Source organism: Amblyomma americanum, chromosome 2 (assembly GCF_052857255.1).
Source record: "Amblyomma americanum isolate KBUSLIRL-KWMA chromosome 2, ASM5285725v1, whole genome shotgun sequence".
NCBI classification, from domain to species: Eukaryota; Metazoa; Arthropoda; class Arachnida; order Ixodida; family Ixodidae; genus Amblyomma; species Amblyomma americanum.
In genome coordinates this window covers 190777460-190790307 of record NC_135498.1, presented here as the reverse complement: position 1 = coordinate 190790307, position 12848 = coordinate 190777460, and the positions used below count along the sequence as shown (strand labels likewise).

General features: G+C 48.5%; 1 protein-coding gene across 1 annotated transcript in view; it reads right to left on the bottom strand.

The window, feature by feature from the left end:
- LOC144119390 (putative chitinase 10) overlaps positions 1 to 12848 on the bottom strand; it is a 217932-nt gene that overhangs the window by 46065 nt on the left and 159019 nt on the right. The window contains exon 8 of the mRNA XM_077652017.1: positions 4913 to 5242. Coding sequence (XP_077508143.1) covers positions 4913 to 5242 — 330 coding nt within the window. The remainder of the gene's footprint in view (positions 1 to 4912; positions 5243 to 12848) is intronic.

The window sequence follows — 12848 nt, the reverse complement described above, 5'->3', positions numbered from 1 at the left end:
TTCGACCATCTTCTAGCACATGGGCCTCCCCACTTCGAATGGCCTACAAAGAGACAGTGCAGTGGCGGTTATCTGGCGACTAGCGCACTCTCGACGCCCACAGAATCCCTGAGCGCTACAACTGCCTTACACCGAGGACTTCAATATAGCTCTTTAAGGCACGATCTTATTTTCGAGCATTGACGTCGCTCCTGCCAACAATTCCAATGGCCGACAAAGATATTCAGAAGACTGCTATCACAGCACGCTTTGGCGCCTTAGAATTCCTGCAGATGTCTCTCGATGTGCGGAACGCTCACAGACTTTTGAATGTTTCATAGACAACGTCCTTCGTGGTCTGAGCTTTGTTTTCTATTACGTTGACGACCAACGTGTGGCCAGCCATTCCATGGGTGAGCACTTGCTTCATCTGCGCAAGTAGTTTGACAGAATCTCGGCCCACAGCATCGTCATCAACAGTGCTAAAGGTCAGTTTGGTCCCTCTTCTCTTTCTTCCTTGGTTACCACGTCGACGGCGGAGGCATTCGACCTCTGAACTCCAGAGTGCAAGCGATTTTGCATTTTCCAGGACTCACCTTTGTTACTTCCCAATGCAGTTCTCGGCATGGTAAACTACAACCGCAGTTTTATTCCTAAGTATTCTAGTTCGGTCGAGCTGCGTGATCGTGTGTTCCCGATGGCCTGATTCTCTTTGGGACGTTAAACCCCAAAACCCTACATCCTGCTTCATCGTCTGCTCCCGGCGATACATAAGGCGGATCCCCTACACTTTGACGCCAATGCCCCGACTGCGTTATTTGCCGTCAAACAAGCCATGGCCGACGACGCCCTGCTAGCTCACAGTAAGCCTGTCGTCTTCTACTGATGACGTGCGTATCCCAGTACTGCTGTCGGCGCTGTCCTCTAATAGCAGATTAGTAGAAAATTAGATTTTAAGTGGGTAGAAGTAACTAAGCGAAGGTTATCTGATTGGTGGCTAAAATCAAGACAAGAGTAAAATTTCATAAGTCATGGATAGGTGGCTTGAGCCACCGCCCGATTTAAAGGGTTAAGCATTATCCATCCGTCCATCCACACTGATGGCGCCTGGCAGCCTCTCGCATATTTCTCCACTCGGACCCGTTACAGCGTGTTTGGCCGGAGTTACTCGCCATGTACCTTGTTGTTCGCCACTTGCGTCACCCTGCATTAAAATTGACATTCGCCACACCAGCGACCGCCAACATTCCTGCTGACGCTTTCAGTCTATTGGGAGCCATCACGGTGCATCCCCCGATTCCCATTCATGACCTTGCTACCGTCCAGCTTACTGACTCCAAGTTGACGCTTTGCGCGCGTCTACCACACCCTTGAAACTCGAATGAGTCCACACGCACTGCACCACTCTCATATGCAATTGTTCCACAGGTTTTCCTGACCATTTGTGCCTAAATTTCCGCAAGCGGAACATTGACACCCTGCGCCCACGCTGAAATCGGCGCGAAGCAAAACCTCGTGGCGTTTCATTGTGTGGCCGCGTATGAGCACTCATTGCTTCAAGTGCTTCTTGTCAACGAGCGAAAGTCCACCACCACCCGTTTCCACCGGCCAGTTCTTTTCTTTTGCCCGATGCCCGCTTTTATACGATCCACATCCGCCTTTCCGGACCACCTTCACCTTGACAAGGTCAATGGTACTTACCTGTGTTCACAGGTACAACTGCTAGCCGGAAGCAACACCGCACCATATTAGAGCAATATTTCTATTCAGTGCAGAAACTCGGCTTTCAGTCGGCATGTAGATTTGATATTTGTGACAATATTGAAGTGACCTTCGGACTTAACGATTTCATGGCAACAGCCTCATGTCGATTCTGAAGCATGCTTTGAATACGGCTTATGTGATGCTGTCCCCAAGTTTGGCACTGGTCATTACCAACATTGGCTCAGCCCATCCTACCAATTTTGGCGCATCCACAACACCGAAATTTGATCTCATATTTGGGCAAAAAGCATTAGCAAACTTAATCATAATGTGCGCAATATGATAATGACCTCTACATGTAGACAGGATCATTTCCAAATTTAGCCCACCCCTGAAATTCGACCTTCTCAGATGCAGCAAATTAAGCTAACAGATAACAGCAAAATCATAGTAGAAGCAAGAATAGCGATCGTTTAACAATTGGGCTTAACAGAGTCAAACCGCTGTCACTTTGTGCTGCCTTCACCGTCACGTCTACTTTGTTTGTACCTGAATCCAGCGTTACCATTTTCCGCCAGCCAATTTTTCTTCTACCCGACGTCGGCTTCGATACGGCCCACAAGGACTTTGTAGCACCACTTCCACCTCGCCGCAGCCACCAGTACTTACTTACCTGCGTGCAAAGGCACACCCGTTGGCCAGAAGCAACACCACTCCCCGATATTCCTCCCTCAAACCATCGCGTCTGCTTTCTTTTCTACCTGGGTGGCCCGTTTACGATGTCCGTTTACTGTCATCATGGACTGGGCAGCATGTAGCTCCAATCGACTCTATTTGCTGAGCTTTGCATTCTTGGCACGACTCGCCTATGCGCCATCGCGTACAACCCCCAGAAGAATGGGCCAGTGGAACGCTTATCCAAGCCTCAAGACCACTCTCACCGTCCATGCGACACTTACGGAGCGGGTTCAGCGGCTGCTTCTCGCCTTATAAGGCATACGCTGCGTCTTCAAGCAAAACATCCCCTATTCAACAGCTGAGTTTTTTGTTGGCTACTCACTTCGCTTCTCTACTAACTTCTTCGATGTTTCAACCTCACCTTCCAGCCCCAATCGATACATGCAGCTCGTTCGCGCTGTGTTCCGCAACCGTCCACTTAAACCACCGCGTCCTGGGCAAGTTTGTGAAGTTTACATCTTCCCGGACCTCAGTACTGCTGCCGACGTTTTTGTGCGGCAAGACTTCCACCACAGCCCTCACCACCTCACACAGACGATGGACGGATAAGGCTGAACCCTTTACATCGGGCGGTGGCTCAAGCCACCTAGCCACGACTGCGTGTCCTGGAGCGCCTCCCAGCGTCGTACACTGTTGATATCTACGATTCCGCCGATACGGTAGCCTTGGAGCGGCTGAAGACCGCCTACATTTCCAACGACACAGCCTCTTGCAGTCCTGCTCGTTTCCCCACAGCCTTACATGGAACGTCGCCGGATTCATTGGAACGCTCACATTGTTTTCAGTCGTCGCCCCATTCTTTGCTTGGCTTTCGGGGGGAGCTAGAGTCACTGGAAAGCTCATCTGGTAAGCCTAGGGGACCACTAATGCCACTCTGAGTGATAGGAGCGTGCGCTAGACATGAAGCGAGATCAGAATAAAACAATCTATTCTGGAGTCCAGCACAGAACTGGTTCTGGTCCAGTTTCCGCTTGCACTCTACAACATCAAAAATCCCAGAAGCTGCACAGTAGCATGTCACCAATTTCCGCAGGCGGCCCTATACTTACACGTTCCGGAATGAATACGTTTTCATGGGGCCACGAAAGTACTGAGAGGAACTGCCAGTTACTTGCTGCTTCGGTAACGACTCAAATGCAGGAAAGCCACCCGGCTCCGCCCGGTCTCTATGTGGCTCCAAGGTGTCCGGAAGCAACACCTCACAACCAGCTGTGCCGCTACAGTAGCGTAGACAAGCTGCAGCAAAGTCACTGATGTAGCCACAATGAGCTACATAACAGTATTAATCTACTGTGCTGTCTCAGACGACGTGTATTCTTCACTCTCTGCGCATATGAGGCCACGCAGAACCAAAAGGAGGTCAAGGATGTAGTACAGGAGGCGCGATCGTGTATTCGTGGATCTCATCTCTTTAACCCTTTCAAGCTCAGTGATTCCACGGCAACCAGCCTTGAACTTAACGAGAAAGTCCTGCTGTTTTCGCAGTAGTTCCGAATTTAGCAATTATTGTACATATTTTAGTGGCCTTTCTCATGCCTGAGTATATAGAAAAGGGATATAGAAACTGCGTACGCCTTGCTGTCGCCATCGCCTGGTGCCACGTACTTCCTCGCACGGTGTAGAAGAAAGAAAATGGTTTTTTTTATCTCCACCACATTGAAGTGTACAAGTAAGCCCCATTTTACTCCTTGAAAATAAATTCTTAAAATGTTTTAAAGATAATTAAAATTCATGAACTATAGTAATTCTTCAAGCATAAATTGCAAAAAAATTTCGCAAATAATAGTGAATAAAATGCAATCACCGGGACCTGGAGGCCCTTTTATAGAATAAGCAGCATGGTCTTAGTTGAGATGCGTGTGACTGCTTGTGTCGTGTAAATGTTGCTTCTTTCGCAGTCTATACGTAACAATAAACGACTTTTCTAAAGGAAATGCATGCATTCAGTGCAAGCACTTTGACACAAGAGGGCAGAAGTTTCAAAAGTCGCTTATTAGACGTGTTGAGATGCCTGAAAGGCGTGGCGCTTAGTATAGTAAAAAACGGCCACAAGTAAAAAAGAAAATAAAGTACAATTTCTTCCAAATAACTTGCTGTTCATCTGCTGAAAAATGCATATGCACCATTCAGAGTTCCGAGAAGGACAACTCAAGAGTAACTACAAAATGAAGCATGGTTGGAATTGCCTTTCGAGGTTGTCAGAATGCTGGTCCGATTGCTTACATTACTTTTTTGCAAGATTTTTACCCGTTAGTCTCTTCGTGGCTTGAATCACGCATGGAAAGCATAGAAGATATTACGTACTTCTCTCCAGTGAAATCATAATCGATAAATGATGCGAACAGCCGTGCTTCTTGCACGTGATTTTGATTTTGTCACTCGCTCTCCAAGTTGCTAGCCTATTTTATTTGTCATTTACCTTTATATTCTTTTCAGAGCAGAACTTACTGTTACTTTTTCCACCAAGCAGCTTTAATAGAGAACATCTTACCGAGACACTGTAGCCAATCTTTGGCCAAAACGTCTTATTGAGCGGACTGCGGATGGCATTGAAGACGACACTGATGAATGCCTGGGCACCACTGCAGCTCACCAACCCGTGTGTACGGACTTCGTGTGTCTTCACAATGACGTAATTAACGACGAGGGCGATATCCTGGAGGTAATACAAGTGGGCTCGCGCTTCTATGGCCGGCATGCTGACGATCAAACTCCGGATCTGGTGGGACAGCGCCATCACCAGAAAGCGTAAGCCAATTGGCGCATTTGGCTCGTAGCGAGCGCAGAGGTCTGCAGGGTTGTTCCAGTCGAGGTGTATGCCCTGCAGAGCGAGGGTGCAGAAAGCTATTTTTACTGCTTTTATTTCCTTCGTAGACGTTAGAGAATTTAGTTCAACTTGTATATCCCCTGGCACTAATGTCATCTTTCTCGTATCCTCATACCACAAGGGCCGGCCGTCGTGCGCCGCCTTAATTCAAGACTCACGATTCACACGGCGACAGCAATGTGCACAAAAGCATCGCGAGCGTCCTGCCGTATGAGTAATAATTTATTACCTGGTGTGACTTACAGGATGGCAACCCCCAGTGGCAGTTGTTGACCTTCACGACACCATCTAAAAGTGTGTACCACAAAGCACGGGAATCATTTCGTCCCAAGTCAAGAGGGTGCCGCCTGTGCCATCATATTATCCTGCGGCGAAAAATACTTGGTCCAGACGGGATGCTGTAGTAATAAACGCCTAAAACAGCACAATAACTATGTGTACCAAGCTGTGAAAGAACACCTCGGCATACATTGAGAGATTGCGAAGCTAAACATTGCCATCCATGCCTCGCCCATACAACTTTATCAAGGAGTCACAGTAACAAGGTAATGCGTGAAATGATTGAATTCGCTCACATCGCATGGTCCAAGAACGCATGCGTTAACGGCCCTTCCTTAGCACTGTCAGCAAAAGAATTAGGGCTTCTGACCTCCAGGAAGCGATGATGGTGATATGTACTTTTTTTTGTTCATTTCCATGAACGAGCGTGAATTGCCACTGTTGTTTCTTGTTGTTTGGAGCGCCGTATATATTTGCTCATCCCAGGCAGTAAAGCTTTTGTTGCTCAGCGCCTGTCCTCGTGTGTCTCCCCTTTTTTCCCTGTCAAAAGTCGCACTGATGATTTTTGAAGTGGCCAGGTGGTTACAACACCCCTCTGAAAACTCGCGATGCGATCAAGAGAATTCATTCTGAGGAAATCTGGCAGCATTCTTCTCTATCTTTTCTTCTAATTTGAGTTCGTTTTACGGGCTAGAGAATTCTACCACTATAACCACTATCGCTATTTGTAACATCAATGAACCACAATCATCAAGACAATACAGTCACTATAACCTGTCACTGAGGTGTCCTTACCAAGTTTTTATCAGTAGTGGTTAATAGATCGATATCACAAAGACCATAGCCCATGCTCGGGTTCATCGGAAGTAGCAAAGCGCGATCATAGTAGTAGTCCATCGTTGCGTCACCTGCATGACAGCCCACTCAGCACCTTGGTCGGCATAATATCCAGTTTCAGTAGATTTCCGCGGTTTCATTTACTGTGTTGAGCTAAAGAAAATACAGGCACCACAAAGTAGCCTTCAGGGGTGCAATGCTAATAGCAGCCGGCGCAGCGCTGAGAGGGCATTTCAGCTGCTGCAGGGAGCGGAATGACCGCTGCGACTGTGCTGCGCTTGTTACTCGAATCTTGTCGTTAAAAATGTTTCAGGTGCAGAAAACGTGTTTAGCCGTCACTTTTGCTCATCTTGCAAGCAGAACATTTCTAATGTAGCGTAGTAGCCACGCTCACTCACTGTGGTGAACTGGGACGAAAAGGAAGATGATGACCCTGTGGAGTGAAGTTCGTTCGCAGCATGAACGCTTGGCTGAACCGTTGTTGCGTGCTGCAGATTGAAGCTGAGCCGCAACCCTTCCTTACATTTTGTGGAGGCTGCTATACTTTCTTAGTCGCATCCTGGATCTCTGTAGCCGCGCCTTACCGCAGACGTCCGTTATGCCCGAAGTCACCAGCCAGACTGCCCCCGTTCCTTCTTCGCCTACCATCCTCGGCTCCGGCGGGCTACAGCAGCGCGACCCCAGCCTCTTAAGCGGCACCGATATCCGCACTGTTGACGAATGGCTGTCGCCGTACGAGTGCGTCAGCGCCTACAACATATGGGGCGACGCCATCAAGCTCTGTAACGCTTTCCTCTATCTCACCGACCTGGCAAATATATGGCCTCGAAATCAGGAGGCCGACTTGCCTGCCTGGTCTTCCTTCGAGACCTGTTTCTCGGAGGTGTTCACCTGCCCTGCTGTGTACAAAATGCGCGCCGAACAACGTCTCCACGCTCGCACTCGGCGCGCCAGGGAAACATTTACGGATTACATCGAAGATGTTGTGGGCCTATCCAAGCGCATCAACCCATCGAGGCCGGAGACCGACAAATTAACAACACCCTGATAGGTATCTCTGACGACGAGTTCCAAATGTTGTTTATTTATTTATTTATTTGTTTATTTATTTTTTACAATATCCTCCGGGACCCCAGGCCGTTATAGAGGGGGTGGGTGAAAAAAGAAAAAAATACATATAAATAGTACAGGCAAAAGCCAAAAAAAGGAAAAAATTATGATGCCGATGCTTGTTCGATGGCATACTTGGTGATAAGTGGCATGAAGGATGACGCGTCTTCAATGCATGCAAGATGGGGTACGTGGAAGGTGGTTCCACTCAGTGCTGAACTTCGGTAAGATAGAATTAAAAAGCACATTCGGTTTACAGGTTGGGATGGCAACTTTATGCGGATGATACACCCGTAATGATACGTATGATGGTGATGAAGAAAAAAATTGCTGTTTTGGTGTCTCGTTATGAAAGAAAATGCTGTTGAAAAGACTAAGGCGTGAAATATTTCTGCGAACTGGGAGATTAGTCATACCAATTTCAGATTTCATTAAAGAAACACTAGCCGTGTGAGAATAATTGGAAAGGATGAAGCGAGCTGACCCATTCTGAACGGCTTGTATAGCGTCGACTAAGGTGAGTTGTGCGGGGTGCTTTATTTAAGACGCATATTCTAGCTTTGGCCGTATTAGTGTTTGATATAAAAGTAACTTCAAATGGGATGGAGCCTGAGAAAAGTTTCTGCGTATGTAAGCACGGGCATGGTTTGCATTGTTAATAACATATTCTATGTACATGCGCCAGGATAACTTGTTAGTGATTTGAACACACAGGCATATATAACACAAAACGTTCTCTAATGAAACTCCAGTAATCTTGCAATCGAACGTTTCAGAAGGGGTAGATTGGTGGGAGATGGACATAATTTTGCACTTTGATGTATTGAGAACAATAGACCATCTCTGACACCACAAAAAGACGTTATCAAGATCGGACTGAAGGAGAGAACTGTCGGAAACGTTGTGTGTCATGCAAAAAGAACACAATCGTCAGCAAAAATCTTGAGAAGAGTTGATGTCAATCGGAAGGCCATTGATATATACGAAAAGAGCCAAGGACCCAGGACAGAACCTTGGGGAACACCAGATGTTATGGCACATGGGAAAGATAGAGAGTCGTTAGCTGATGCAAACTAGGTGCCGTTATTCAAGAAACATTCAATCCATTTAAGAAGGTTGGGGTCAATATTCAGGGAACTCATTTTAAGAAAGAGTAAGTGACGCTACACCTTATCAAAAGCCTTAGCGAAGTCAAGAAATATGCAGTCAGTTACTAAACCAGTATTTAAATACAACGCTAAGTTATTAGTGAAAGATAAGAGTTGAGTCATGCAAGAAAATTTTTTCCGGAAACCGAGCTGACAGGAGCTTAAGAAAGGGTTCCTTTCCAAAAAATAGGATAGGTTAGAATATATAATGTGCTCTAGAAGTTTACAAGAAATGATTTGTTAATGGCATTAGTCTGTAGCTAAGGGGCGAATTAGGATTACCTTGCTTGAAGAGCGGAACACCCCTCGCTACCTTCCAGTCATCTGGCATTGTGGCGTGTTCGACAGACTGGGTGAAAAGGTGCGCTAAATATATGCAGGAATATGCAGGAATGTTCTTCAAAACTTCGAATTAATGCTGTCGACACCGCAACTGAATGATAACTTGAGGCTCTGGATTAACGTCACAATGCCAGCAAAATCGATGACAATGGGGTCCATGGGAAAGAAATCGTACTTAAGCTTTACTGGAGCGACATCGAAGCAACAATCAGAAAACGATTTTGCAAAGTCAAGGTTTAAGGCAGTACAACATTCTGCACTTGTCATTCTATTCCCAGCACTATCAGAAAGTTGAATAACTGTTCTTTCTTTCGGTCTGATAATGTTCCAGAACTTAGAGGATTAGTAGAAAGGAGTGACCGCATGCAGTGTGTAAGCACACGCGCTCGGTTTCTTTGATAGCTAGTCGGTAAGTTCGGAGAACATAACCGTATGCGGACCAACGTTCCGCAGTGTTTGCACGCTTTGCAAGGCGAAAGAAGCGCTTCATATTCGCTGCTGCAAACAACCCTCAAGCAGTCGTCGATGTCATCAAGCTTTGTGAAAGCTATGACGTCCTGCCGAAGCAGCGGCCCGACGAGTCCCTTCCTGTGCCAACGGTCTGTATTCACGCTTCTGACCCGACCTGACTGCTTCCCGAGGTCGAGGCCTTTATACGGGAATAAGTGGCCCGCCAACTGATCCTCATGCCTAGGTCTGATTATCCGTCATCCCTTGATTCTTCGCTTCGAGAAGCCGTCCAAGACCATGTCGCCGACGCTTTGCCCTCCAGTCATCGGCTTCAGCTTGTGACCGCCCCGATCACCTACGCTGCTGTTGCCGCCAGACCTCGGCGCCCTGGCACCTACGTCTCCTTCTCGCACTTTGCATCGCTCCTACCTCCGCCGGCACCACCACGTCGTTACCTGCCGCCTCGGCACGCCGTAATGAACCCGTGGCGCACGAAGGACAACCTCCCAATCTGTTATACCTGTTTCTTGGCGGGCCACGTCACACGGCTTTGCCGACAGCTGGTACCGAGTTTCCGGGCCGGTTCAGCTGCGACAGTGCGCCTCCTTCGCTGCCTATTTCATCCTGCCCTTCTGCGGACTGCTTCACTCTTCAGTGTTGTTCATACTCTTCATGCCGATCTCCGCGTTCTCGTCGTCGATCTCTCTGTCCAATGCGCCGTCGCTCTGCTGCCCGTTCGGAGGAAAAATAACAGCCGCAGTTACGGAGGCAAGAACTGCGCTTCTATCGAACTGCCCAAGTTCTCCGTCTTCCCCCGCCCATGTTGTCGAGCTGTTTGTCGATGGCGACGCCATTCTCGCCCTTCTGGACACGGTTGCTATTGTCTCCCTTATTTGAGCTGCAATTTGTCAAAGACTACATAAAGTGACGACGCCTGTTCCGAACTTTTGCGTCCTCACTGCCAGCTCACACCGGATTCAGTCTCTGGCAGCGTGCACACATTGTCTTTCTATCCACGACGTTTTCTGCATTGCCTAGTTTTTCGAGCTATCCTGCTGCTTTCACGACTTTATACTGGACTGTGACTTTCTCAACCGTCATCATGCTATCATCGACTGTGCCCGTGCAAAGAGTGAACTTTCTCCACTTTGTTCCAACCTACTGTGCGACCACTCTCCTCGTACCGGTAAAATTCTGGTCGCTGAATATAGTGCTATTGCTGCCTTTTCTACAGCCTCGGTGCCCCTCTCGAGTGCATACATTTATAATTCGACTGTTTTCTTCAATCGGTCTGACCGTGGCCACTGTGTCCTTCCTTTCGTTCTTCTGACTGTCTGCCATGGCCACAGAGAAGTTTACGTCACAAACTCTTTTCTTACCCATCAACGCTTCTCTGTAACGAGTGCCTAGGACATGTCGAATCACTCGATGCAGTCGCCGAATTCCCTCGACGGACTTCGGAGAAAGAGCTGCGTTGCCTCGTAGGGCTCTTCTCTGAGTCCCGCCGCTTCGTGCACAATTTCGCTTCTATCCTGTCTCCTCTGTCTGAACTGCTTTCCGACGCGACCCCAACCTCTAGGTTTGGACAACAGCCTGTGATGCGCCGTTTTCTATGCTCCGCCGCATTGTTGTGTCCTCTCCGATAATCCGCAATTTTTACCCCGGCCCACACACAGATATTCACGCTGATGCAACAGCGTGGGCTTCGGCGCAGTCCTCACACAGCACAACCCCGGGTTCACCAAAGAGGTTGTAGCGTATGCAAACCGCACTCTGACCAAATCCGAAAGGAATTATTCCGTAACGGAAGAAGAATGCTTGACAATCATGTGGGGTATTGGCAAGTTCTGACCTGAATTATATGGTCGCCCATTTACTGTCGTAAATAATCACCATGACCTCTGCTGGTTGTATTCCTTCAAAGAAAACTCCGGCCGTCTCGCTGTCACATATATTAAGGAGCCTAAATTAAAAGTTAAATGACAGAGGTTTGAAGAAGACGACGTGGTTTAACAGAAGAACAAAGAAGAGGAAGAAGAAGCATTCGGTGAGGTGGAGAGAGATGATTGGTGGAGAAGCATTCGGTGAGGTGGAGAGAGATGATTGGTGGAGAAGAGAAGAAGACGACGACAAGGCTTACGTGGACTAACACCGAAGCTATAAAAGGGCGAGTGAGAGAGAGGCACGGGGGGAACAGCAGAGAAGCGTAGGCTCCGGCGGGTAAGGGACACATCGGTTGGAAGAGAGCGACGCCGGCTACTGCTCCGGTGAGCTCGCGTTCTACAACTTCGCATCGTAGAATTCCTGCCATGCCTGAGCCCGTTCCGGGGAGTCAACGGAGTAGGCTACCACCTGCTACGGCCAGGGGTGTCTCCAGCGCTGTTGCCACCCATCCGGGTGGTGCCCCCAACACCAACAACACCGGCATCACCTCCACGGGCGCTTGGACCGGGAGCTTGTACGACGCAGCCAGCGACGCCGCCAGCGACGCCAGCCCAAGCACGTCGAACGCCGCCTCGACGCCGGATACTGGATCCATGCAACGCCGCAGCCGCACCGAACCAACCTTGAGCACGAACGCCGACCACGAATAGTGGAACGCTAGTAGCATACGCTGGTAGCAGTGTGCCCGGGTCGTGTGAATTTTATTGTCTTTGTGTTCTGTGTTAGCTTTGTTAGTTATGTGTGCTAGTGTGTGTGTCACGTAGGGTGTATTAAATGTGCGTCTGTGTGGGTACACCCGTCGCCTAGTCCATTCTTTTGGATTGAGTGTTCTCCAGGGAGATCCGTGACACTAGCTCGTTGGGTACTGCGTTTGCAAGAATACGACATTGAAGTCGTCTCTCGCTCTGACCGTAAGCATTCAGACGCCGACGGCCTATCCCGCTCATATCTCCCCTATGACTTCCGACTCCAGATTTCTCGCCACCCGTGGTTCTTCTTGCCTTGACATTACCGACATGCCTTGTGAGCAACGCCGGGACCCCTGAATCTCTTCCCTTCTCGCTCTCTTATCTACTACCATCTACGCGTCCGCAACCCGGCCTCTCCGTAGTCAATCCTGCCACTTTGCAACACTCGACGATATCCTTTACCTAAGAAACTCCCTGGTGTATTAAAGAGGACTTCGGCTGCATCTTATGACCAGCCTATGACTTTGAGGACCTTTTCTTTTCAAGAAAACAAAACATCCGGGGTCCTCTGTTTCGCGCAGTTGTCGGAGCACATGCCATCATTCTGGTGAACCCACTTCTCACATAAATACAGCATTCATGCAGAAAAACATAGTGCTGGGACGCAAGAAAGACTGTTTATCGCGTGTACGCCGCGCACGGCGCGTGACGCCGCCGAGTACCACAACTCCCAGAGTGCATCGCGGCGACGGCGGTGGCGTTGCGCAACTGTAGGTAAAATTGGTTTTTTATAGGCAGTGC